Source organism: Lotus japonicus, chromosome 3 (assembly GCF_012489685.1).
Source record: "Lotus japonicus ecotype B-129 chromosome 3, LjGifu_v1.2".
In the NCBI taxonomy this organism is placed as follows: Eukaryota; Viridiplantae; Streptophyta; class Magnoliopsida; order Fabales; family Fabaceae; genus Lotus; species Lotus japonicus.
This window is the reverse complement of record NC_080043.1, coordinates 5415142-5442997: the sequence shown is the minus strand read 5'-3', so window position 1 is coordinate 5442997 and position 27856 is coordinate 5415142. Positions and strand designations below refer to the sequence as shown.

At 36.2% G+C, this 27856-nt stretch overlaps 4 protein-coding genes across 4 annotated transcripts; 2 read left to right on the top strand and 2 right to left on the bottom strand.

Annotated features, from left to right (window-relative positions):
- Positions 1-207: 207 nt before the first annotated feature.
- Positions 208-1164, bottom strand: LOC130743468 (zinc finger protein 4-like). Its single transcript, XM_057595720.1, has one exon. It carries the CDS (start codon positions 1162-1164, stop codon positions 208-210), a length of 957 nt encoding a protein of 318 aa, XP_057451703.1.
- Positions 1165-10432: 9268 nt separating this feature from the next.
- LOC130749327 (transcription initiation factor TFIID subunit 11-like) lies at positions 10433-12879 on the top strand. The gene is made up of 4 exons (XM_057602665.1): positions 10433-10943; positions 11186-11273; positions 12208-12307; positions 12426-12879. Exons 1-4 carry the CDS (start codon positions 10642-10644, stop codon positions 12551-12553), a joined length of 618 nt encoding a protein of 205 aa, XP_057458648.1. The 5' UTR covers positions 10433-10641; the 3' UTR covers positions 12554-12879.
- Positions 12880-14103: 1224 nt separating this feature from the next.
- On the top strand, positions 14104-17667 carry LOC130749325 (mannan endo-1,4-beta-mannosidase 6-like). Its single transcript, XM_057602662.1, has 7 exons — positions 14104-14359; positions 14894-14947; positions 15041-15308; positions 15873-16067; positions 16212-16334; positions 16455-16666; positions 17020-17667. Exons 1-7 carry the CDS (start codon positions 14202-14204, stop codon positions 17450-17452), a joined length of 1443 nt encoding a protein of 480 aa, XP_057458645.1. The 5' UTR covers positions 14104-14201; the 3' UTR covers positions 17453-17667.
- Positions 17668-17923: 256 nt separating this feature from the next.
- On the bottom strand, positions 17924-22070 carry LOC130749326 (serine/threonine-protein kinase STN8, chloroplastic-like). Its single transcript, XM_057602663.1, has 5 exons — positions 21425-22070; positions 19961-20134; positions 19356-19760; positions 18663-19026; positions 17924-18200 (listed from the first exon to the last, which is right to left on the bottom strand). Exons 1-4 carry the CDS (start codon positions 22013-22015, stop codon positions 18676-18678), a joined length of 1521 nt encoding a protein of 506 aa, XP_057458646.1. The 5' UTR covers positions 22016-22070; the 3' UTR covers positions 17924-18200; positions 18663-18675.
- Between the last annotated feature and the right edge of the window lie 5786 nt (positions 22071-27856).

The window sequence follows — 27856 nt, the reverse complement described above, 5'->3', positions numbered from 1 at the left end:
TGCCCATACACACGTCAAAATGGAAGCTGCCAATTGGAGATTCTAAAAATACACGCCACACCGCGGTCCCAAATGGTCACATAAACTAAAAATTAAAATTGCATTTTCAAATATATAATTTGATAGGTAATAAAAAAAACATAAATAAGCTAATAATTAAGAGTAGTAATAGCAAAGAAAACTAATAGCAATACTACAGTTCATAACTTAAAGTTTAAGTGACAAATCAAGTCCAGAAGGGTCATCAGAATCAGAAGGTTCTTCAATGTTGGTAACCATAGTTGACTTTTCTAAGGGTTTTGACTTCTCTAGGGTTGTGTTTGATCTTGTAGCTGCATTTGCAAAAGAATCTCCAAATTGGCGAGTGGTTGCAAGTGTTCTACTACCACGATCTTCTATCTTCAAAGGTGATGCAATTGCACCACCATTTCCTAGAATCCCAGTTCCAGTATTAGGATTCAAACCATCCACCCTCGGTCTATTAAAAGAAGAAATGTTTAACATGTCTGACCAAGTGGCCCCTTGACCAAACCTGAAACCTGGTGGGGTGTGAGGATAAGTTGGCTTGTGAATCATGGAATCCCTCCTAATACCAAGTGCATTGTTATAGGAGCTATGATAAGGTGGTGTTGAAAGACTTGGATAAGTGTAATAAGGAAAATGAGGCTGCCAAAGAGCACCAACTTGGTGAAGCTCTTGTCTACGCTTCGCAAGTTCACGTTCAGGCTTGTGGGCATTTTGATGCCCTCCTAAGGCTTGTGCCGAAGAAAATTGTCTCATGCAAAAATTGCAAGAGAGTTTCTTGGACTCCGAGGTTTTTACCTCATTGTCTTCATCTCTACCTTCGTTGTTGTCAGCGTTAATAGCCCAGCTAGATGACGATGAACCCACCACGTTTTTCCCTAGGTTGAAAAAATCAAGTTCTTGCACCTTTGATCCACGAGCCAAATTATCTTTGTAGAGGTTCACAAAATCAAGAATATTCTTGGAACTGGATCCGTTGGAACCCTCTTCGTCTATCTTCTCCTTCATTTTCAACACCTTGTTGTCGTTGTTGTTGTCATCATCGTCGTCGTCACTGTTGTCTTCAATACCAGCTTGGTGGGAGATGAAAATTCCTTCTTTCTTGGTGGCAGAGATGCTAGAGGCTTCAGAGGCTGCCATGGTCGAGAGGAAAAGAAATTGATTTGAATTAAATTGATTTTGGAGTGGAGTTTGATTGATGAAAAGAGGAGCATGGTCCTTGTTATTTATTGAAGATTTGCATTAATGACAAATCTCATGAATAAGGTTATAATCTCAAACAATTGATGTTATTAGTTGGATCATAATGGATAGGATTGAATCAATGTATACAAGTTGGCACCAATTTATCCATGATCTTTGCCTAAACAAACATTCCCAAAATGATTTTAATTATAATGTAGTAAATAATATTAATTGGATGTGTGTGGTGTTAGTGTATCACACTTTCTATGTAAGTTCAAATATGATGTCAACTAAGATGTAAAAAAATGGTAATTTAGAAATTAGTTGTTGAAATAAAATTACTCATTGCCCCTAGCTAGGATGAGTGGTATTAACTATTAAAGTAATTTATTTTAATTGACCTCATAAAAAAAATTCAATCGTAATTATTTATTTCAACCAAGTTTTGTAGTTTTATATTAAATAAAAATAATAATATTAATACTAATTAACTTCAAAAATGATAATAGTAAAATTAAAATAATTAATTTAAAATAGTAGCTATATTAATGAGGTACCAAAAAAATGTATATCTTTAAATTAAATTACTTATGCCTTTTCATTTTATTAATTTTTCTTATTTAATTTAAATTTATAAATACTATATATATATATATATATTATAAATATATCTTAATGTTTATCCTTGCAGGTAGTCCCTGAAGTGGTTAACTTTTCTTATGTAAGTAAGCAATTAATCTTTCTTTTCTGTAAAATATATGTATATAATCTTTATTTTTTATTTTTAGTAAAATATACTCACCCTTAAATGTTGTTAGAATAACACTTAGTCACATAGATAGTATTTATTTGGTCAAATTTTACTTTACTATTGAATAATAAGAATTATGTCTAATTATATATATATGTATATATATAACATAAATTGCAAATATTTAAAACTTATCTTAAACTTTTCTAGATAAAAAAATTCAAATAGTTATTTTTGTTATTTTACCTAATATTTAAATATATAAATTAAATGACTTTTAGTTGAAGATAATATTTTGTTAGGATATTTTTGGATGAAGTTAACTAATTAGAGGGAGTGAGGTGGAGTGTAAACTTTAGATAAGAATGAGTTGTGTGCCAAACGTTAAAGATTGTGATTGTATATTGCTCTAGTTTTTCTAAAATTATAAGTTCAACTTAAATGTTTTATGATATATACACAAAAAAATATAATGTATTATAATAGGGTAAAATACACATTCTTACTTCATTCTTATTCTTATCCATAATCTACACTCCACCTCATTTTAAAGATAAAATTTAGGGACGGAAAATCATCCGTTCCTAATAATGAAATATAATATCAATTTTTATTCAATAATTCTAAAAAAACTATTGTTTCATTATATTAAATATATTGCACTTACGTTATACATTACTAATGTTAGTACTATTTCTTTTCATCTCATCAATGATGGTTTATATTAAAGTAAATTAATTTTTTTTGAAAATGAAATGGTTATATATTATAAATAATAGCTTGAGCAATAAACAAACTCAAGGCGAATACAAGGTACAAAGGTCTGGACCCAAAATTGAACAAAATAACCCACCACCACCCATCAGGACGTGCTCGCAGAATGACTTATAACGAAATCCCAAGAATAAGTCTCATCTTGCAAGGAAAATTCCAGTGAGAAAAAACCAAGCAAAGAAAAAGAGTACAATCTGCCCCTGGAAACAAAATTACTAAATTGAAAACTACTGACATATAGCTCAAAATTATTCACTAAAATTCAGAGAAAAAATAATTAGTGAAATTAAAAAATTTATAATAATTTAAAGTATAAAAATAATATTTTTGAAAATTCAATAACAAATTTTACAAATACTAGTTTAATTATTTAAACTATTTCAAATAAAAAAAAGTGAATAAGAAAGTGTCATTAAGGCTAGTTATAAAGTTCACATATTAAATAAAACTAATAAAAAATATAGAATAAACTGTTTTTCGTACTAGGTGTACACATGGCCGGATCAACCCAATGAAACAATCCAACTCAATTTGATCCAATGGTAAAAATGTGGGTTAGATTGGACAAATGAGTTCATCAGATGAATTTTATTGCAATCCAATCATTTTTGGATCGGATATTGAATTCTATAATAATCCATTCAACCCAACATAACCCGAAATCCAATCATATAATAATAATGTATTATTTAAAATATATTTTTAATTTTTACCTAACATACAAGTAGGGTATATGATTTATGGAGACTTGGAGCCCGACTACTTGAGTGATTTTTAGAAGAGTTAGAGACTAATTTGTTTGTAATTATTTGTCATATTTAATGACTTTGAGTACTTGTATAGTTATGTGTTGTTGTATGGATGTGTGTAGATGATAGTTCCCTTATGCCACTATTTATTCATTCTTTCTCTTTGGCTTTCCAAAAAAAATGAACATATGATGTAATTGCATGTTGGAGACTTCGAGTACTTATTTTTTAATATTTTAGATTTATTTTTTATTTTTTATAGCGATTCGATCAATCTATCCAAACCAACCCAAAGATTGACGAATTGGGTTGGTTCGGGTCCGTAGGTGAAAATTCACGAAATCCAACCCAACCCAAAAAAAATTTAGGGGTTTGGATAGCCTAAAAATCCATCCAATCCAATCCATGTGCAGTCCTAATTCGGACTTCAAGTTTGGATCTGAACATAGTATTAGTTTATGTTAAGCTGAGACGCTGTTTATATCGTTTATCATTTTTGAATGATAACAATTTCAAGGATTTAAGAGTAACGGTTAAAAATTTCATCATATGAATTGTATTTTTGGGAAATATCACTTATGGTCCATGCTCTCTACTGTCCGAAGATAAATGCACAAGAGAAGAACAATCAAAGCTACAAGACAGTCCACACAATAGAAGAATAGTCAAATCTACTAGACCGTTTACCCAATAGAAGGCTACACTGACTGAATGCATCCATCGTCTATCTCCAATTGATCAATGAAAGTGTTGTCCAGAGAATAAACGTCATCTTAAATTACTCCATTCCTTTATAAATTTAAGGTCTTTATTCAAAAAATAATAATTAAGGTCTTTAAACAACAGTACTCACACTTATTAAAAAAAGATGTAATCAAATTACACTTACTCCACGTACCTTCACTGCCACCTTCACCACCACCTCCATTGGCGCCACCACCACCGCCAATCTCCACCGTCACCACCTCCACATGCATCTTCCACTCGTGCTATTGCGACGTCGCCAGTCGCCACCACCACTACGCTTGCATTGCCACCACCACCCTTGAACACCACCACTTCCACCTCCACCACCACTGGTGATTCCAGTGCAACCACCGTAACCACCACGTTGCTGCCACCACCATCATCATCACGACCACTAGGTAACACCCCTTGCACCACCATATATTCATCGCAACCACAACCACTCCACTATCGCCAGAAATGGGATTCTACAACGCCTATTCTAAAGCGCTTAATGTGGGAAACGCTTTAATAGAAATCGAGAACCAATGTTAAATCGCTCATTTTAATAAGCGCTTTAAGTATTGTACATTTCACAGCGCTTTACATTGTAAAACGCTTTAAATAATTCCTTAAAGCGCTTTTGGCTAACAACGCTTTAGGAACAAAGTTCATTTTACAACGCGTTATATGGTAAAATGCTTTAAGCATCTACTTAAAGCGCTTGTGGAGGTTAAACGCTTAAAGAAATATAGTATATTTTACAGCGGTTTTGTTGGGAAACGCTTTAATATAAAATAAAATAATAAAACAAAATTTATGATTAAAATCCAAAATCCCCCACTTTTCCACTTTCTCAGTAACTGAACACGCATACTCACACTCTCATCTCACCCGCCACTGAAAAGCCCCAATTTCTTTTGTGCGAGAGTAGTTTTTGCCAGAAGGCAGGCAAAAGGGTTTCAAGCATGAGGACTGCGATTCATCACGATGGTGAAACTAAGCATGGGCGGATCCAAGGCCCGGCAAGAGACATTTCTATGCCGCAAAGACCTTTTTTGGGTTTAGGTTAGAGCCAGCTGCACCGTCACCACCGCGCCGTTCCGCTCTGCCGCCGTTGAAGCTTGTTCTCCCAAATCTGGGGGTACTGTCGTGGTTCACTTGTTCTCCCTCTCTCCCCGAAGTCCAACCACCGCCGACACCACCTCTCTTTCCTTCGGATCCAGTGATGTGGACGTGAGTTTTTCTCTCTCAGAAACAGGTGCTGAAGCTTCCGCAACGCCGATTGGTGATTGTGTTTCTCAAATTCTGCTCCTGAGGTCCCTTTTTTTTTTTAGATTGCTTGATTCTTCTTTTAGTTCTTATATAATATAATGCATGATTAAATTTGATTCTGTCTCATGAGCAACCCTGATTGGGTGGTGTTTGTGGTCCATAGAGGGATTGTATGGTCTTGTTGTGGTTATATAGAAGAAAAGGCCAATTGTAGATCTTTTGTTGCGAATGGACCGTGAATCCACTTGCTTGCTTGTCTGCTATGTAAGCTTGCTGATTCAGAGTTTGATAAGTCCACAAAGTACTTGCTGCTTGGGTGCTGGCTTTAATGTGTTATAATTGGTTGTTGGGTGAGGATCGAGTGGGAAGAGGATTGCCATTGGCCATTGCTTTGCTGACACAAGCCCACATTCATGCGTTTTAGGAACCTGTTGTCTATCTGTTGAGAAATCTTATCTCATGCCTCACTCAATATTTGATCATGAGGAAGTGTTTTGGTTTAACTTGGTAGTTGGTAACGAAATAGTAAAGAGTTATATCCACAAACCACAATACATGATTGTAGCTGTAAAGTGTTCTTTCTCATCTTGCACATCATAATTAATTAAGTTCTTTGATTTAAGGCCCTTGAGCTCAATTTGCCTGAATCATCTAAGCATCTAAGATTAAATGATGACTGCTTTTTCCCTTTTTATTTAACATGGCAGCACAAGAGGGTCAAGTTAAATAATTAGCTTGCAATTTGTAATAGATATTTGGGATCCATGTTTATTTAGCTGCAAGTTAAATAATTAGCTGTAATTTAACATGGCAGCATATGTCTTTGAATTGTTGCTTAGTGGGATTGTTAAAATACATATTCTTCTCTATTTTGTCATAAGTCATATGTTGTTAAGTTCATCTTACTTTGGTTCTGACTTGAATTGTGCCTATTAATCTTTGCTTGAGTGCATGATAGTATTGCATCCATAACATTTGATTAGGGAACTAGCTTAAGAGCCAATAATGATTTTGACGGTTAAAGATGAACTTACGTTTTACCTATTGACGTTAGTTGATATTTACACGACCTCACTGAAACTTGAAAGAGCTTAAAATACTAATATCAATATGTTCAAGTCAGGGTCTTTTAATGTGCTCAAAGTTATAGCAATTAAAAATTTGTTTAAAATATTTTGTATGCTAAGCTATATGGTGTAATAGTTTTATTAGGAGTTTAACATTAATATAAAAGCATGTTTAAAGCATACTTGCCATTCAACCTCTAATGTCACAGAACCAATAGTTGTCAAAGTTCTCAATTTCATGAGATTAGGTGCATAATAAATTCATATCACTCTTGTTGACTGTAGCTTCCCTATAGTTTGATAGTAAAGTCTCATAGTACTCATATTAGTCTACACTTATTCATGTCTTGTCTTTTTTCACAATGAGATTCTCTATGGTTATTTTACCATCAATAATGTGATGGTCTGGAAATTTACTCATCGTGCTCATCAATAACATGCTCTAGTGTTCGATATGGAGTTACTTGATTATACTGTTACTTGTTATCCTCTTTGTGGTTGGAGATTGGGTTAGCTTCTACAAAAACCTTTGAGTAATTGGTTTGTCACATAAGGAAGGTATTCTAAAGTTATGATTTCTCATTTACAAGTCTTCTTGGCCATTATTCACGGGTAACATCAATGCTATCTCTAGGACATTGCTATTTTGGAAAGGGATTCCCAGAGTATCAGATTTCAGTGAACAAGTGAGAACCATGGGAGATTTGCCTTGTGAGTCTCTTTTCAATGAGTTTTAATTCTCAGCTTCTATTATTTTTATTTTTCAGCATTTTGATTTACTATGGTGCCTTCAAATTATGCAATTTTCTTTTCCTTGCTTTTCAATGTATGGAGGGCCAAAATGGGTGAAAGGAGTGGTATTTTTTTCTGCATGAGATAGAAATGATTGAACGAGTCTAAGGACAAATAAGGTCGCATGCAAAGACAAAGAGATGTACAGGCCAAAGACAGTAATTGGAATGAAAAAAACATTGGTCTTTTCCCTAATCATTATTTAACCGAGAGTTTTTGTTTGAGTTATCTTTTTCTATGCTAGATTATCATCATATTCATTGTTTGAACTCACTTCATGTCTGTTTCTAATGTTTCTATGTTGTGATGTTGTCGAATGCTCGTTGCTAGGCTAGCATGTTGCTCTTGTTATTGGTGCAAAGGAGCTTCATTTTGAGTATCTTGGAAGGAGTCTTCTGGATTCATTTTGAGTATCAGATAGCAAATATCGTTCGTATTCAGGTACGCATACTAAACTTGGGATGCATCTGGCAGTGCTTTCTACATATGTTAGGTGTCAATTATATAACATCTAATGTCTGACAACCTTTGTTAATTTTTTTCACTTTCAAGGCTGCATGTTGCATTGGAATGAAGGATCATTGCTCTTTCTGGTGTTCCTGGTACTATTTCTCTTTTCTTCGAGGAGCACAGTGAACTGATGCGATTGTTGATCCTGTTCTGTTTTGGTTCTCTCTCTGATATGCTACTGGTATGCTTTCTTTATTGATGACAGGGGCTGTGTATTTTTTCCCATTGGATTCTTGCTATCTGATTTGCGAATGGGAGGGACCTCTTGTGCTCTTTGTGTGCTTTTTTCTTTTTTCTTTGTTGTGATGTATGTACCTTTCCTTGTATTATTGTTTGCTGGACTACTCATGAGAGTTTTGCTCTCATGCTCATTTCAATAAATCTTTGCTTTGTTGAAAAAACTTATAGGCCTAGGAATAACAATAACAACCAACATCCCTCTATGGATTATATATACATATTGTTAGTTTTGTTTGGTGAATTGGAACTCTCACATGTGTTTTGACAATTGATAGAGTACCTACTTAATAGTATCATCAATCTCTAAATGTTTATACTTGAATTTGGATCTAATTTACCATTTTTTTTAAATAGTGGCTGTTTGTTGAACTAGGTATAGTAGGCTTACGTGCATTTTTTTTAAAGGACATGCTATTCTACAGCGCTTCTTTTAAGAAAGCGCTATGGAATGCTAGGATGCCACAGCGCTTCTTTTAAAAATGCATACACGATACAACGCTTCTTTAAAGAAAGCATTATGGAATGCATACATACTACGACGCATTTTAAGAAAAAGCGTTGTAGGATGTGTCATGTTCTACAGCGCTTTAAAAAAAAGCGTTGGACAGTACTACAGCGGTACAAGCTACAACGCTGTAGAATTGAAAAAATAAGCGCTGTAAAATCCAATTTCTGGCGTAGTGACCACAGACATTGGCTCCACCACCGGCGTTGGCACCACTACGTGCACTACCACCTCCACTAGTGTCACCACTTTGAACATGACCACTGCCGCTAACTCCACCTCCACCGTTGCCGCTACCACCCAACCACTGTCATTGTCGTTAGGTAACGTTTAAACTCGACCACCGCTACTATCTTGCCTCTACCACTCATTGTTGTGAATTCACAAAGTTGATAATTGTTGTGACTATTATGAACTTACAAAACTGAGAATAAGTTTTTTAAAACTCAAAACTACAAAAAATAAAAAAACTAGATCTGTAAAACTGAAAACTAGTTTTAAAAATTTTCAAAATATAAAAACAAAAACATCCCCGAAACAGGGCCTTAGATAATACCTTTATTTTTCTATTTACAAGTCACTTTTAATACTTTTACACAAATAAAAAAAAAAACTAGTTAAGATTTTTTTTTATGCTTAACAACAAAGAGCAAAGGAAAAGAAAAACAGAAAAGAAAAAAAACAACCCCTACTGCCTAATCACCACAGTCCCCATGGAATCAGTCAGAAGAAGACTCTCCATCCCTAGCAGGGGATGGTGCACCATATAGAAGCTCTGATCTTGCATAGCACCCGCCTTGGCCAAGAAGTCCGCGCAAGAATTTTCCTCACGTAAAATATGCTCCACCCGCACCTCCCAGTCACGCCTCAACAGGGCACAAATGTTATTCACCAAAACAGCAAAAACATGAAATTGAGAGGGGGGATCACGCACCAATGAAATAGCTAGCATGAAATCTGAGAAACTAACAACATGTCTGATTCCCAAGTCCCAAGCAACGCGTAACCCATGGAAAATCGCCAGAAGCTCCATATGGAGAATCGATTCCTGCCTACCATAACCAAGGAACCCCACGATCCAATCTCCGCTAGAATTCCGGAGGCAACCACCATATCCCGAACGCACCGAAGAACCAAGCGAGCTACCATCACAATTAATCGTGATGGCAGACCCAACTGGCTTAATCCACGACACCAACCTCGGCTCAGACGTTATCTGCGACGGAGGCCACGCAAGCAAAAACAACTCCTTCTGATCAAGAATCGATTGCAAGACCTGCTCCTCAGGAATAACGGTGTGGTCGAAGTATGCTATGTTTCGAGCAGTCCATATTGCCCAGATAGCAGTAAGCGAGCCCGCCTCTGCCTCCTCCACGACCCGCTTAAACCACGGATTAGGCTTCGGTAAGGCAAAGGAAGGATGCGACGCCGCGAGACCCAAACGAAGCAAGACCCTCCGAGCTAACCAGCAATCACGCAGACAGTGCAAAATTGTCTCCGGGTAGAGGTTGCACCGAGAGCACATAGGAGAAGCTGTCATATTACGCTGAAATTAACTGGAAGCGCTTTATGGCATCCAAGCCATACCAGGAACAGAATCTTAAAGTGGCCCTTGAGACGCCAACTCCAATTCCAATCAGCAGATGCGCCAATGACCGCTGGAGGCAAATAAGTTTCAAATTTATAAAAAATGCTATTTTTTTTAAAAAAGTACCCCTTATTGAAAATCTAATTTTTTTTTATTGGAAGTGTTAAATTAAAATTTTAGTAATATTTCATTAATATTTTAAAAGTGACCTATAAATACGACAAGTGGGAATATATATAACAATTTCACTCTGAAATCTCTTGTATTCTCCCTCGTCCAGAAGTTTTGAAGAGAAGAATCCCAATTCCCAAACACAAACCCTAATTCCCAAATTTCATCACCATTCACCACAACAATCATCCCTATCAATCTCAGCCACTGTATCAAACCCGAATCGGCGGCGAACTCTTCACTCTCTCAGTGCTTGTGTATGTGACTAGGTTTGTCAGAAGAGAATGAAGCAATCAAAGGATCCATTCGAAGCTGCATTTGTGGAATCACCACCTGAATCCCCTGTTGAAATCGAGGCCGAGCCAGACGGCGAGGCACAAAACCCTGCATCTAGTTCTGGGGTTGCACAAGCCACTCAAGCCCAGGAAGACGGGAAAAAGCTGAGTAAAACAGGCACCGGCACAAGTGGTAGTGGTGGTGGTGGCAAGAATAAAGATGACGAGGAGGAAGAGGAGGAGGACAACATGGATGTTGAGCTTACCAAGCTCCAGCCCACTGGTGACCCCCAAAAAATGGCCAAGATGCAGTCAGTAACATCACTTTTCACTCCAATATCATTTTTTCCTCCTTTCTTTTATATGTTATCAAATAGCGGCTATAGCGTAGCGGATTTTTGGCTAATCGCGACACCTGCTATTCGCCGCCAAATAGCGGCCGAAGCTGAAATAGCATATTTTTGGCTCACCGCGATCGCAATGGTCCAAGGTCGCGATTTGATAACACTGTACTATAATAATTTCATTAATTCTTAATGTTTATCTTCCTCAGGGCTATTTTGTCACAATTCACTGAAGAACAGATGAGCAGATATGAGTCTTTTAGAAGGGCTGGATTCCAGAAAGCTAACATGAAAAGGGTATTTTTTTCACTTTTTTTTTATAAAAATTATGCCAAAACTTCATTTAGGATTGGGGTTAATAGTTTAGGTCAGGATTAGGATTTTCTAGCGGGATGACGAGCCTGTTTGGTTTTCAGTTGGGTGACTGTGAAAGCACATTCGCTCAACCCAACAAGTGCGTTCTGTTGGCTGAATGTGCATTGGAAATCGTGATATCAAATTCCAATGCTTCAAACGGACTTCCTAACTGAAAACCAAACAGAGTAGACATATATTTGAGTGTAATTTGGTCTGGTTGAAGGCATGGGGCGAGTTTCAATGGCCAGATCTGTGGCTGTATTACTGCCATCAACTGTACCTTGTGGAATCAGCATTTGGGGTTTGGTGGTTCTTAAGAGAAGAAAAAAGGGAATAATGGGCAACTTTTTTGGATTGTTGAATTTTTTTGAAAGACACAACAGGGCTGTTTGCTTTACATTCTTTTGTGGGTAAATTGGGATTTGACTAAGCTGCGTCACAGAATATGAAACAAATGTAGCTCAGTAGCATATGATTTTGTCTTTAAACTTTAGTTTTCTTGATGCTCCTAGTGCGTCCTGCATCATGAGCCAACCTTTCGTTGTATGTTTTGGGAAAATCAATTCTGATGGCATAAGACATTGTCAAACGTGAAAATTTTAAACCTTTCAGATTATTTGTAACAATTACTATCAGATTTGTCCCATGCTTAGCCACTTGAGTAACCTTGTTCGTGTTTTCTCCTTGGTTATTTAATTCTATAATGGTTTCTGTGAGTTTGTACATTGTTGCGGCTATGGTACTCATGTGCTTTAGTAGTAATTTGCAGACTGCTATTCTTGCATCCCATTCTGCACATTAATTTATATTATAGAAAGATAATATATGATTGCTCACAAGCTGCCTTCTCTCCTTTTTTGATTCTTGAAAGCAGTTATTAGCAAGCATCACTGGGACCCAGAAAATTACTATACCAATAACAATTGTAGTATCAGGGATTGCAAAAATGTTTGTTGGTGAAGTTGTGGAAACAGGTTGGTTAGTTTTTCTTTTCCAAGCATGAGAATCTTCATTCTCTGCATGTAGTGTTTTTAAATTCAAAATGTTGCAGTATGCTGTTTCCATTAATCAAAGGTACTATTATTCTTGCAGCTAGAATAGTTATCAAAGAGAGGAAGGAATCTGGACCAATCCGGCCTTGTCATCTGAGAGAAGCATATAGACGACTAAAGCTTGAAGGGAAAGTCTTTAAGAGATCAGTCCCTAGGCTTTTCCGGTAAATGGACCACATCTGAATTTTGTGGACAATATCACTGGTTTGCAACAGTGGCTTGCAGGTAGAAAAAGATTATGTGTTAATACCTTCATATTACTTCATATTGATGGCTTGCAGGTAGGAAAAGATCGTGTTAATACCTTCATATTACTTCATATTGATATCCAGTTATTAGAATGATTGTAGCATCCAGCTAGGTCCTGTGTTTTCTGGGTCTCCCCCTTCCCTTTGATAAAAAAAAGAATGAGTAGTGTTAGTAGGTATGTAAAATGGGAAACATTTGCCCCCATTTCTATAAATATGAAATATGCAATGGACACAATTATTGGATGCAGCATCTTTTCTTTTTATTCTGAGTAATAGAATTTTACATGCACTAAACATTAAAATCCGCCACGAAACATTGTAATTGCTGCATTGTGATCTACTGCCTTTTCCGCCATCAACCAAGAACCCTAACAAGTCGTGGACCTACTCGATCAAATTTCCAACAATAACTAGCAGGAAAGGCTTCAGTTATCCTGAAAAAATTGATGGACAAGAATCCATTCTCTGCATACATATACCACTGATATTAAACTTTGAATCCATTCTAGTTACAAATTTGAATTAAACTTTCACGTCTATTATTAGCTCATATGTGTCTTCTTTTTACAACTCTCTGCAATATAATATCAAATTATTGAATGATTTTTTTTTTATTAAATGATGCACCATTCTGATATACAAACAAAAAACAACACGACCTAGTTTAAATATTACATAACTTGCAAACTTAATATGACACATGCATTGAATTTTTTTTGGAAATTTATGTTTACTCACATCGAAATCAACGTTATACTTTTTTATGGTAAATTAATTTTTTTTCATTAAATTCATATGCTTTTTATTTTGTAAAAATAACACAACTTTATTAAAATGGTACTCCGCTAACAAAACTAATATCCGTCATGCGCAAATCTACAGGTTGGAACATATGCTTAGCGTTTTATTATTAAATAAGTTTAAAATCTTACTAAAGAGCCGTCTCGGGCATAAAACCAACAACTTTGTTTGGTAGTAAGCTAAGCCTCCGCAAGAAATGAAACATAAGTTCGAATTTTGGGAAAGACACTTGTTGGGAGAAACATGCAACTGTTTCCTAAACGAGTGACAACATTCATCGAGACCAAAAGTCTAGTGAATAAAGATCTCGCATGCGCGGGTTTGGGAATGAGTCCCTTGATGACAATCACATTGCAACAACATTTTACTGCCCCCTTCAAGTTTAAGATCTTTGTAAAAAAAATAAAAATAAAAATCTAGTTAAATTTGAGGGGAAAAAAGAGAGCGAAAGATGTTATCTTATAAATCAAAGCAATTAAGACATTCAAGGGTATCAAATCAAAGCCAAGAACAATAGTTTTATCACTTTTTGAGGCATATCTTCTTCCTTTCCTCTCATGTTTTGGGGTCTAATGCATCTAACGTTTTATTCTTAGATTGATGTTTACTCATGTTGATTATGCTATGACATGATATCTTATTTTCTAACAGAACGTTTATACTCAACGTTCTCACATAACGCCAGCTTCCTGGTAAAGTACAAATATCAGAAAACGACATTGATATGCTTACCTGAGACATGCAAAGAGTGCCAATTCAAACCGATGTGGATTTCATTTGCTATTTTGCTTTCATTCATCACATCTCACCCCATCCCCTCCTATATTTTCTGCTTTTCCTCAACAAAAAAAGATCAATCTCCTCCAGGCAGGGTTCTAGCAGATAGAAGAGGCAGCAACATGGACTCAACACATGAACACAGGTATGGTCTTCTGTTTTCTCATCTAGAAGATTTCTTAGCATTAAACACTTCTTCATGAAATGCATCTGATGGAGACATCATAACCACAATTCTTTGTAGAGAATTATTTCAGATAAGGGAATCAAAATTATGATTCCTATAACAAGTTTCAAAACTAGCATGCCTTCCTGTATCTAGTTTTGTGGAACCCACTTGAACGTATCTTAGGAGTTGGGACTGCCATTTTTGCTACTTCACTCCTACCCTTGACTTTTATATCCATTGCTTAACAGTGGAAGAGAAAATAATACAAAATTTTCTTTGCTTTAAAGCCAAAGTAGAAACATGATTTCAACTTACAGATTACTCCTGTCTTTGATCCACTTCTGTGTAAGAAAACTTAGGATAATCACATATATAATGTGGTTCAATAGAGCATCGTAGCCAGGTAACTAGCTCTATGGAAAAACACAAGAGTTTTAGATTAAGCATTATTTCCTTGGTTCTTTTTCTGACTCTTACTAAAAGTTTAAGATCAAGTGCATTTCATGGCAGTGAATATGAAGATTGGGAAAGCAATCATATGGAGAATTCCATCTTAAGTTATGGGTATGTGTTTGAAAGTTCCTTCCCTCCTCTTGTTAATTCTTAAGTTCCACAAGCACTAAAATATATATGTGGTTTTTATTTTCTTGGTTTAAGGAGTGAAATGGAGGCAGACGAATGGCAGATGGTGAAAACCAAGGGGAACCAATTTGTGGTGAATGACCAACCTTTCTATGTTAATGGATTCAATACTTACTGGTTAATGGTATTTGCTGCGGATAATTCCACCAGAGGAAAGGTCACTGAGGTGTTCAAACATGCAGCCTCAGTGGGTATGACAGTTTGCAGGACTTGGGCATTCAATGATGGCGAATGGAGAGCCCTTCAGAAATCCCCATCAGTTTATGATGAAGATGTATTCCAGGTGCTTCCCAAGTGCTTTGTCGTTTTCATTTCTTTTAATATACTTGTTGAGAAATCTCACATTGACTAAAGATATGGTTACGTACTTACGTAAGTCCTTATAAAGGGCCGAACAATCCTAACCTCTGATCTAGCTTTTGAGGTAGAGCTAGACCGAGTCTATCCAACCTCAGTTTATTGTAGACCACCCATAAATCTCCAGCCCTGTAAATTCCACGCTCCATATGCTAAGTCCTGGATGTGAGAGTGTATTTAGAAGTCCCACAATAACAAGAGATATGACCTAGTAACTCCTTATAAAAGGGTAGAGCAATCTTAACCTCTGAACTAGCTTTTGCCTAAGAGTTAGGCCTACTACTTGGTCAGTGTACACTCTACAACATCCAAATATTAATAACAGCATCATGAATTAGGATTGACTTTTAGTATGATCAACTGTCTGTCACCATTGATTGGAGCATAGTAGATGAGCTAGGCACCAACCTGTATGATGATACTGTTTAACTTCTAGTGATATGCATAGCTGAGTAGCACTCCTCATGCAATTCCATTTTATTTATCACAGGCCCTGGATTTTGTGGTAAGTGAAGCAAAGAAATACAAAATCAGACTCATATTATCATTGGTTAACAACTGGGAGGCATATGGTGGCAAAGCACAGTATGTCAAGTGGGGCACTGCTGCTGGTCTTAACTTGACCTCTGATGATGACTTCTTCTCACATCCAACTCTCAGAAGCTACTACAAGGCTCATGCTAAGGCAAGTTCCTCCCAGTGCAAAGACCATAGCCACCTTTTTCATTACTTGGATTTGGATTCTGGAACTTAACCTTGTTTGTGATGTTCTGCAATGCTCAACTCCCTAAAGACTAACTTGGTTTCAAAACTATTTTTCACTGTGTAGACGGTCCTGAATAGAGTTAATACATTCACAAATATCACTTACAAGGAAGATCCAACAATTTTTGCTTGGGAACTGATGAATGAGCCTCGATGCACCTCAGATCCATCAGGTGATAAGTTACAGGTTTGACCATTCAAAACCTATGCTTTCCGCCATAAATAAAGATTCTGTGCTATTAACTACATTCAAATAATCAGTTCATTCCATGATATGACATTTTGCTCTCAACTGAACATATTCTAGGAGTGGATAAAAGAAATGGCATTCTTTGTGAAGAGTATTGATACAAAACACCTGGTGGAGATTGGACTAGAAGGATTTTATGGACCATCGACCCCTCAGAGATTTCAGGTCAACCCAAATTCATTTGCTCAACAGGTTGGAACTGATTTTATCAGGAACCACCAGGTTCTAGGAGTCGATTTCGCTTCTGTTCACATATATCCAGACTCCTGGTAAGTTTTTTCAATAATGACTTTAGAATCAACTCTAGCACCCAGAAGCTACTCACACAAGCTTCTCCCCTTTAGAGTCAATTAGAGAAGTATTTTCAGACATGCTAACATTATCATAATAGTAAACTTCTGCCAACAAGTTCTGCAAGCTTTTAATGTTCATCTTACTACCATATTCGTACACACAAGTGCATACAGGAATAATCTAATTATAAACTACAATTTTTGTCCAACAATGTTATGACACTAAAGCATTACTTCTATGCTTTTACCAATCTTCTAACTTTCTAACATCTGCACTTTAAGACATTAAGATGACAGTTTCTGACTAGGAATTATTTACCTGGTTGAAGGATTTCACAATCAGTTGCCGATAACCATCTCCCATTTATAATGTCATGGATGGAAGCACATATAGAGGACGCTGAAGAGTATCTTGGAATGCCAGTTGTTTTTGCTGAGTTTGGTGTATCTGCAAAAAGCCCTGGCTACAATTCAACATATAGAAACAACCTTATAAACACTGTGTACAAGACCATCCTAAACTCTACAAAAAAAGGAGGTAGTGGGGCTGGAAGCCTTGTGTGGCAGCTCTTTCCTGATGGAACAGATTACATGGATGATGGGTATGCAATTGTTCTCTCAAAATCCCCTTCCACGTCAAGTATGATATCCCTTCAATCCACAAGGCTCGCCCTATTCAATTCCTTATGCTCTAAAACATGCCATTGGGGTTGTAAGAAGAAAAAGGTGTTGGAAAATATAAACTATCACGATGAACTCTGATACCATATGCGGAAAGTTGCCAATTATAGCCATATAAACATGCATGTTTCTCCTAGTGGATGCAAGAGTGTCAACTCAGTTTGAAAATGGTACAAACAACAAAGGAAGTGAACAGTGGAGACAAACCAGTTTTTAATTATGTCAATAGGTCTTTACTTTGTATGCTCTGACATTTACATGGAAATTTCTAAATAAGCAAGCATTTTAGGTGTGAATTCATTGTTATATTATTGATAAAAACTAGTTTGAAAGCTATAAGCACCATTTCATACAAGAACAGTACTCCATTGACAGTACCACATGGAATTGAATACATAATCGCATCTTGGATGTAAGTTTCACCAAACAAGACATGAGATATCTCATTAACGTTGCTGCTCCACTTAGCTGGTATACCTTGTTTCAACCCATAGAACCAAAAGTTATGGTCCTGCCAATCTTTGAGCATTCGCCTCTTGTAGAAAGAAATCATGAGAATTCTGATTAAGCTCTACAACCAGAAAGTTCTCCTTCTTGAGTTAGTTGTCATACAGATTACACCACAATTATAAATCTATTCGGCAGCAATACTTTTTAACTTCTTTAAAGAAATAGATTCCTCAGGCTGTGCTGAAATTGTTCTGCCCCTGATTTAACCTTGCGGAGGATAACCCGAGCAGTGAAAAAAATGGAAAAATAATCTTGTATGTGATGGTTTTCAAAGTTAGGTGCTTGCCGTGGGACACCTCTGAATTCAAATGTGCTCCTCCTGATGGAAATAAATGTTTTGCAATTAAAAGCGGTATGGTCCTTAGACTACAAAATATACATGGCTAACCTTCTAATACATTATAAGTAATCCAATGGCAACAGAAATCTATTTTTTCTGACACTGAGAAACTACCTTTTGCATCAACGAGCAGTTTTTAACTAACTTTATGATGCAAAAGAGATAGTGTCCATGCAAATCAAAACTTATTCATACTAGTGATTTTCATTATCCTGTTTAATACAGTCAGATATAAAGCAGTTTTTATATTCATCTTTAACTATCTTGCTTAGTTACATACCATGGAAACAGTAAGATAACTCTAGATACATTTTAAGAAGCCAATTTGGACAGCAGCAAGAGGAAACATAAAATGTTCTGCACAAACTTAAATGTAAAAATCTGAAAGATTTACCAGGGATTTAAAATTGAAAGAGTCAGAAAATGGGATGATATACTCACATTGTTAAGCAGATCATCTTCTGCTTAGGCTTAACTTTGAGAGGACTGCAGCTGCCTGATCACCACCCAGAAGAAAATAAGGATGTCTCAAAGCAGCAGCAGCAGATAAACGTCCTCTTCTTAAGGAACCTCTCTCAGAGATAAGCTTTGTTGCAAGGTCCCACCCTCTACCAGATTCATCATCGAGAATTTTAAAGTCAGGTCTCAAGCGAGTATAGTCCCTCCACTTTTTCAAATCGTATCCACAGGTTTTTATTTCCAAATTGAAATTCTTCAAAGCAGCAGGAGACCTTAAGGAAGGTATTGCGATTTGCAGGAGTACAATCCCAGCAGAATACATATCAAACAGATCAGGGCTGTTTAACTACAAAAATAATCACAGAACTCCACTTTAGCAATTCCTATGCAACATGTGTGTGTCGAACGGACAGGGCAAGTGGTTCATTACGTCGATATATGACTAATAGATTAACCACTCTTTTAGTTAATGTTCCTAAGTTAGGAATATCTCATCTAGGAGTTCCAAAATTGCAATTCACCAAAGAATAATGTTGTTTGTGAAAAGATAATAGTCATTATATTGCTTTAGTTAATGTGAATATGTGATGTATTATTTTATATTTTCTCTAAAATTGAAAACCCTACAGAAGAAACTTAACTTCGACTACATCAATAAGGTATAAGTAATAAAACCTGCCAGAGGATTGGTGAAAGGAAAGCAGCAACAGGCTCTGGAGGAGGACTTGGTGTTTCTTCTGGGAGTACATACAATTCTGGGGGACAATAGTCGGGATCCAAAAGCATGCGGTTGGGAACATAATTCTTTCCAATCCGCAGGTCTGTTGCTGCACCAAAATCAATGAGTTTAATCTGACCCCGTTTGGTAACCACTATGTTGGCTGGCTTTACATCCCTGTGAACGATGCCTGTATTATGAATTTTCTTGAGTGAAGTAATAATCTGGCGCATTATTTGCTTGATGATCAATCCATTTCGTTTTGAAGAGTCTACACCTTGCAACACACGTCCAAACATGACAGTTTCTATGTTTGAAGGAAACTTGCGATCTTTCATGTAATCACCAAGAGTAAGATCTCCCTGTGATATGGACAACTCTCCAATTAATGCAAGTTAATGAAGGGCAAAACCAGCTATGAAGATGAATTTTAATTTCTATTTTCAAGATAACATTTAACACCATCCAAACAAAATAATTATAAAAGTCCTGATCATTAAGTAAGGTATGTTTAGGTGATCTAAGGCAATTGTCTATACAATATAAATATCAGCTAAAGCACCTCAAACTTCCAAACAAGCCATTTTCCACCTTTTGTGAACTGTGAGTTTGTTTTATCAGCAACAAAACTTCCAAGGAACTCAGCACATGTTTCAGGTGCTGCTCTAGATAGCCTGTAATTGAACCACTCCTCATAATCACCAAATTCTTCAGCCCCTTGGATTCCAACCTTAACCTGTGCATTCCATTTGTCAGCAGGAAAATACATTTTGTATAGGCTTTCTAATAAAAAATAATGAATAGAAATCCAGTAAACCAAGTGTTAGTTTAGACATAAATACATAAATATCAACTAAGTCAGTGGACAAGTATGCCACGTAACATCCAAAATGAATTGGGATTTCAATTTCATATTTGTGGAATCTTTTTTCCCTTTTGATCATGAAAAGGAAATTTATGAGAGAAAAACACAGAATGATGATAAAACCTCAAAAAGCAAAGAAAACATGGAAACAAGGGAAAAAAGGAGTAATAAGCTAAAGAAAGCTCAATGATGCTGAGGTATGTCAGTCAGTACCAATATTCTAAAAGCTTACGCTGTTAGGTAAAGGTTCATGAATGGTTTTATATTCAACATGTACTCCTCGTGCAAGAGCCCTTTGGTTCATGCACAACACATAGACTCACCCTACCTTGTTCTGAAATTTAACTTCTATTAAGAAAAACAAGGGCAGAAACTGCCAGGATTCAGATCTTGACAACTTAGTCATAGAGGCTCATGAATGGTTATAGTTTTACATCTAACAAGGTAGAACTGCCTGCTGATATTAGAATTGAGAATGACTTGGCCTAATTCAATCCTAAAAGCTAACCCATGGAGAAAAGATTGCCCGAGTTATTCTAAAGGGTATTTTGCCTATGTACTTCGTGGATGTAGGGAGACAACTGAAAACACCACACATGTGCTCAAATTAAATACACAATATGCATGGAAATAGAGAAAACCTCTGCAGTACCTTTCCCTAATAGAGAAAAAATTGCTCAAGGGATGGGGCACTAGAACATTCATGTATTCATCCATCAATCAAATCAAAAGATCAAAAGTCCAAAACCAAGATAGTAAAAGCAAGGTTTTTCCATGACCTCCATAGTAATCCAATGCAGACAACAATTGATTCATTCTATGTTATATAACTGATTGAACAACCTAACTAAGTGCCCCCTCCTCTTCTCACAAATTAACTTGGTCCACTGTTGCAGTATAAGATAACAAGACAAATGCTGGTTTCCAGTAAAGTTGCGATGATTGGTATCAGAATATGCTTTTGCTGATATCAAATTCAACAATATAAACATTTTGAAACAAACAATTGCAACTTGCAACATAATCAGGTACAAGTAGGTAATTAACATGCCTTGAAAACAGCTTCAATTGACTTCAAGCAAAATGTATATAATTAAACAAACAAAACATCAACAATTGATAAGTAAAACTTACTACCATGAATGAAAATTTTAAGGATACCTTTTTAAGAATGACTTTATCCTTAGATTTCACATTCAACTGTGTTTCCTTGCCTCTTCCCCTCTTCAGCACCTTCTCTTCTACATCCACATTCTTTGGCATCAAAACACCAGAATAAACAACTCCAAATGACCCTTCACCAAGCTTATCTCCAACCAAAAAATCACTCCTCTTCAAGCTTCTCCTTCCAGATAAACTATCCAAACCCAGTTGCAGAGGAGCCAGAAGGTATGCATCAATGGCACCAACAAGAACACCAGGCCTTGCAGTCAAGTAAATCCATGTCAGCCCATAAACCACAAGAAACCCCCATCTCTGAGTGTCTGACAAGTCTTCACTCACTCTCTGAAACTGCACTAGTCCTGATTGCAGACCAGGAAACTTGTCAAAACCAACAGTGTTCTCCAACAAATCTTTGGCAACGTTGTCTAAAAATGCATTGCATTTTGTAGAGTTGTTCTTGAAACGGTTTGTTAAGAGAGAAACGTTGTTTGGAGTGAAGGGTTTCATGGGAGAGAAACAGATTGCCATTTGATGATGATGGTGTTGAAGTGTGGTGGTGGTTGCTGTTGGAGGGAGCAGAGAAGCCATTGTTGTTGATTCCGAACTAATGCTTCTTTGGTTATGCTTCTAGCTCAGTATCAGCAGAGGTAACACTTTTGCCACGTGTTCAACATATGTTTATCCACGAGTTCTTGGTTTTTTCTGGTCTAAAATTTGAGGCCTCAACCTCATCATAATAATCAGCAAACTTGAAATCCAAAAACAGTTTAATAACCATGCACTAGTAGTATAATTTAGGGTTAACTATCATATTGGTCCTTGTGTTTGTGTCGCCGTCTGAGGTGAGTCCCTCCCCGGAAAATATATGGTTTAAAGTCCTCGTGTTTGAAAAACATATGGAGCAGGTCCTCGCCGGAGGGCGGAGCTCCGGCGAGCGCTGATTTGGATCGGTGACGAGGATAAAAATGCTTACGTGGATTATAAAAATTAAAATTAAAAATAAAAAAATTACAATCAGAAAATTAAATTAAATTAATAAAATTAAAATCTAGATTACCAAAATTAAAAAAATTAAGGGTTTACAATTTAATCCTATTAACAGGGGAAAAAATAAAAAATCATCATCATCATCCTTATTCATAAGTCAGTTTCCTGCAACCAAAAGCACAAACTTGGGTTGCTTCCAATCAAAATACCAGATCAGCAAAATAAAGGACAAAGCAAACCCTAAATCAAACACAATTCCAACCTAGAAACCCAGAAACTTCAACTTCTTCCTCATCTTCCTCCTTAATCTCCTTCCACATAGCAAATCATACCTACCTGCAACCCACCAAAATCAGTACCAGAATCCCCTTCTTAGCCTCCAAATCACCAAAAATATAGATTCAGACCCATTCAAACCACCATTGGATCTCCTAAATCGCATCTCCATCGCTGCATCTCCAGAGCCAGACCCATTCAAACCATCGCTGGATCGCATCTCCAAACCACCACTGGATCTCCTAAATCGCATCTTCATCTCCATCCTCAGTACTCCTCCTTGTAACCTCCTAAATCACATCTCCATTGCCGTTGGATCTCGTCTCTTCAGCCACCTCTGCGCCGCCTCTCCTAGCGGCTCTGCGCCGCCTCTCCTAGCGGCTCCGCGCCGCCTCTCCCAGTGGCGGAGCTTGACCACCACCGTCGCCATTTCATGCGTGAGGCTCCATCGAACTCGCCCTGTTACAGTCCTCTTCCTCTCTCTCCTCATCCTCTCCTTTCGCTCGAAAACGGCACCTCTCATGTCACATCCTTCATCGACTTTGCACTTGATGTCTGATTCCTCTTCCTCACAGTTCTGGTTGCAGGTGGGCGTGGGGTTGGGGCTCACAGATCTCTGGTTGCAGGTGGAGGAGGTTTGGGGTGAGGCCGTGAGTGGTGCTTCCAGATCTAGCATCAAGAATAGATTTGGGGGTTTTTAATGCCCAGACTGAGGATGAAGAAGAACACGGTTTTGGTTGAAGCTTTTGTTTCCTATTTTACTAAGAAAGAACACGGTTTTGGTTTCTCTGGTACCAAGCAAGCAAGGTAGAGGGAAGGATTTTAGAGAGGGGATGAAAGATTATGGTTTTTTTTTAGAGAGAGGAAGCAGATGAAGATTGTTTATTTGATTCAGATGGAGATGAACATGGGTTTAGTTTTGATGAAGATGAAGATGATTTGGGGGAAATTGATTTTGTTAATTAATTTTTGGGTTAGATTTGTTAATTATTAGTTTTATTTTTGTTAATTAAATTAAATTTTTTTGGAGAATTAATTTTTATTTTATTTTTATTTTCTTAATTTAATTTTATGATGTGTTATTTATTTTTTATTATTTTTTTAAATCCACGTAAGTATTTTTATCCTCGTCACCGATCCAAATCAGCGCTCATCGGAGCTCCGCCCTCCGGCGAGGACCTGCTCCATATGTTTTTCAAACACGAGGACTTTAAACCATATATTTTCCGGGGAGGGACTCACCTCAGACGGCGACTCAAACACAGGGACCAATTTGATAGTTAACCCTATAATTTAACATTATATAATATCATAATACAAACATGACAAGCAAACTTGATGGGTAACTCCCCTCACGGAGATCTCTTGGCGCTTCTTATCTCACCAACATATAATTGAAACAAAATTCTAGTTGTTGGATAATTCTCATCATGAAATTTCCTGACACTAGAAGTGTTCCCATCATGCCACTAATATTTTATCTAGTAATTTGAAGATGCTTTCACTTCGTTATACTATTTTTTGTTACTAAAAAATATAAAGATTTTTTTTTTTTTGATACATCGGAAAGATATAAAGATTATATTTGTTCGTTCATATAAATTAAATTCATTACAAAAACTAAAAAGATTTATGAGGATATATGATTGCAAGTATGTATAAAATTTTGTGTACGGTCAGTTCATATAATTAAATTAAATTTAAATATTTATAAGGTTATAAGTTTTTTAATTTGTTGTACCTAATTAATATGTTTTTAAAATATTAAACTAAATTTTTGTTTATCTCTATTAAAAAAATTATATATTATATTTATATAAATTAATCAAAATGATAAAAGAAGTCTCGTGCGTGCTTCTATTTGTTATTATTATAATAATAAAGTATAAATTCTCAGTAAATAATGTGTGATGAACCAAGTTCAGATCTAAATCCCTCAAGTATAGAGTCCTAAATCTAAACTTTTTCCATTATGAAGTTGAACATGCCTAATATAATAAGCTCTCCCCATTTTATAGAGGTGACTAGCCCTAAAATACATGATTTGGACCTTAGTGTTAAATGACTCATATACATAACCCGTCCCATAAACTCCTAGGCATATAAAGTACATAAATCGCCGACACGGCGTAAATAATACATGAACTGCTAACATGGCGTGAAAAATACAAAAATAAAGTGAGACAGCTCATATATGGAAGATGTTGCTTATATGATGAAGGGGGTGTGACCAAAATGCTCACTACATGTGAGATAACTCGCCAGATAGGAACTCGCTCGCCAGGTAGCGGGGTCACACACTAAGTAGTGGGGTCGCTTGCCACGCGGTGGTAAAGTTGTAACAAAACACGTTTTTTTCAACACGCTTTGTCCTCACTTACGTCCTTTCAGGAAAAATTCTCAAGAGGTCACTCATCCCAATATTGCTCCAAGGCAAGCACACTTAACCTTGGATTTTTAATGAGTTGAGCTCCTGGAAAGAACATGTTTATTGTTGTCATGAGTAGTATCAATCAAATCTTTAATGCCCTCCTCCTCTATAAATTTCCAAATCTATACAACCTCAGAATACTTCATGTTCGGGTACGGTATCGGTTCAGTCATGTGTCCCTCCCATAGAAGCCTGCTAGGAGTCGCTCCTTGTTCGTGCCTCATTGCACCGGTGATCACTCCCCGCCCTTGTCGGCCTTGGGTGTTACAAAAGTCGCCCAAGAGTGATCGACATTAACGCTTCTCCCCCACTCCTTGTGGCGTCGTGATGGATCAAGTCGCTTCCAAGGCTAGGCCGACTAATATCTAGGGGCTCATCCAATTCACAAGCTCACCGTGTCTGAAACATGAGGGTGTAAAGTGTCTTTATGTCTGGACTTGATCTTCGTTCTCCCAATTCGCACGCACCTCTAGGCGAGACCTAGTGAGATCATCTAGGACTCGCTCTGTCCACTAGACACAATGTTAACAATTCTTCACTCGCTGCAATGCCATCGCTGTCTCATTCTTTGACGTTCATTGACGTGTTTCCTATTTATAACATTTCTCAACAACAAACATAGAAGTGGCTCGCCAAGTGATACTTGAAAACCACTCGCCAAACTATTTTAAACTATATTACAACAAATATTCCTATCTTGTAAACTTCAAACTCAAAATACGATCCTCAACCTACTAGGAAGCTCTAGTTCATCCGAACGAATTATCTCACTTATTAATAAGATCCTCAATCTACTAGGGCTATGTTTGGCATGTTTAGCTGATAAGCTAGCTGAAAGCTGAAAAGCTATCAGCTAGCTGAAAGCTGAAAAGCTACGTGATTAAAACAAAAGTGTTTGGTAAAACTAGCTGTTAAACAAGCTGAAATTGTAAAATGACGTAAAAGGATATACTTGTATAATTATTTTTATATTTAACATTACTTTATTTTCACGTTAATACCTATATGATATTAATATTGAAATTATTATCACTTTAAATATTTTTATTAACTCAAGTTATTTATCATCTTAAAAATATAATATTGATTTTTACCTATTTTTATTAATATAATGATTTTAGTACTTATGGTGCGCAGCGGTGTGACGGGAACTGCATACGTAAGTGTGAGGGGAAACTATGTTTAGTGTTTTTATAAATATATAAGGGTAATGGTGAAATTTTAATAAAATAATAAGGATAAAAATGAGAATAAATTTAATAAGCTATAAGCTACCTAAGATAGCTTATGGCTATGTTTGGCATGTCATTTCAGCTAGCTTATAGCTTATTTGACTAGCTTAAAACTTATTTGACTAGCTTAAAAGCTCTTCAAAAGTGTTTGGTGAAGGAGCTTATTTTAGTAGCTTAAAGCTTTAAGCTTTAAGCTATCTCAGGTAGCTTATAGCTTATTAAATTTATTCTCATTTTTATCCTTATTATTTTATTAAAATTCTACCATTACTCTTATATATTTATAAAAACACTAAACATATTTTCCCCTCACACTTACGTATGCAGTTTTCGCCACCATTCCCGCCACACCGCTGCGCACCACAAGTATTATAAATATTATATTAATAAAAAATAATATTATATTTTTAAGATGATAAATGACTGAAGCTAATAAAAATAGTTAAAGTGATAATAATTTTAATATTAATATTATATTGGTATTAATGTGAAAATAAAATAATGTTAAATATAAAAATAATTATACTAGTATGTCCTTTAATGTCATTTTACAATTTCAGCTTGTTTAACAGCTAGTTTTACCAAACACTTTTGTTTCAATCACGTAGCTTTTCAGCTTTCAGCTATCAGCTTTCAGCTAGCTCATCAGCTTTCAGCTATCAGTTAGCTTATAAGCTTTCAGCTAGCTTAAAGCTTTAAGCTACTGAAATAAGCTCATTCACCAAACACTTTTGAAGAGCTTTTAAGCTAGTCAAATAAACTTTAAGCTAGCTGAAATGGCATGCCAAACATAGCCTAAGAAGAGTGACTTGAAAATAAGAACAGAGAGAGTATAATGCATCAATCCAATCATGCTCTTTTCTCTATCCTTCAAGCTCAAAAATCATATTTCATTCTTAATTTTAATTGAAATATCAGAAACTGCAGCGAGAGAATCTCTATTATGCTGCCTCTTCATGTTCTCATCATCCAGCAAAACGAAACTACAACCAGTCCCCCACCTGTTTTGGGTGGTGGAGGTAAACGTTGCTACTAATTTTTCGTGTATTAGCTGTGAGAATAGCAAATTTGATGCAATTAATTTACTTATAGCTAATTTTCAGGAAATTATTTTACATCTATATTTTCAAGTTACAAACCCTCGTTGGCATTCAACCAGATAAAAGTAATCTATATAGTATCAAACATATCAAAAGATAATTCACTCATCATACATAATAAAACAGATCATGACATATATGTATCCATTATGAACTAATATGATTTTTTTAAGTCAAATAGTTGTACCACACTAATGTGAAACTGATGAGTTGAAGAACTCACCGAAATTGTCTATATGTATGGCAATAGGAAAAACAGTACTCCCTCAAAATAATCTAAATGCATTTACATTGAACACAAACCGTGACAATCACATCAAATTACATCAGGTCGCTCTAATTATATTAATTTTCATGTAATTGCTTTAATTACATTAGGTCGCTCTAATTATATTAATTTCCA

Excerpts from the sequence above, each read along its gene's own strand:
- LOC130743468 (XM_057595720.1), bottom strand. The coding sequence starts at position 1,164 with ATGGCAGCCTCTGAAGCCTCTAGCATCTCTGCCACCAAGAAAGAAGGA.
- LOC130749327 (XM_057602665.1), top strand. The coding sequence starts at position 10,642 with ATGAAGCAATCAAAGGATCCATTCGAAGCTGCATTTGTGGAATCACCA. Across the intron at positions 11,274-12,207 it reads AGAAAGCTAACATGAAAAGG|TTATTAGCAAGCATCACTGG; the intron begins GTATTTTTTTCA and ends TCTTGAAAGCAG. Across the intron at positions 12,308-12,425 it reads TGGTGAAGTTGTGGAAACAG|CTAGAATAGTTATCAAAGAG; the intron begins GTTGGTTAGTTT and ends TTATTCTTGCAG.
- LOC130749325 (XM_057602662.1), top strand. The coding sequence starts at position 14,202 with ATGTGGATTTCATTTGCTATTTTGCTTTCATTCATCACATCTCACCCC. Across the intron at positions 16,068-16,211 it reads ACTACAAGGCTCATGCTAAG|ACGGTCCTGAATAGAGTTAA; the intron begins GCAAGTTCCTCC and ends TTCACTGTGTAG. Across the intron at positions 16,667-17,019 it reads CACATATATCCAGACTCCTG|GATTTCACAATCAGTTGCCG; the intron begins GTAAGTTTTTTC and ends ACCTGGTTGAAG.
- LOC130749326 (XM_057602663.1), bottom strand. The coding sequence starts at position 22,015 with ATGGCTTCTCTGCTCCCTCCAACAGCAACCACCACCACACTTCAACAC. Across the intron at positions 20,135-21,424 it reads ATAAAGTCATTCTTAAAAAG|GTTAAGGTTGGAATCCAAGG; the intron begins GTATCCTTAAAA and ends TGGAATGCACAG. Across the intron at positions 19,761-19,960 it reads GGCTTGTTTGGAAGTTTGAG|GGAGATCTTACTCTTGGTGA; the intron begins GTGCTTTAGCTG and ends TCCATATCACAG.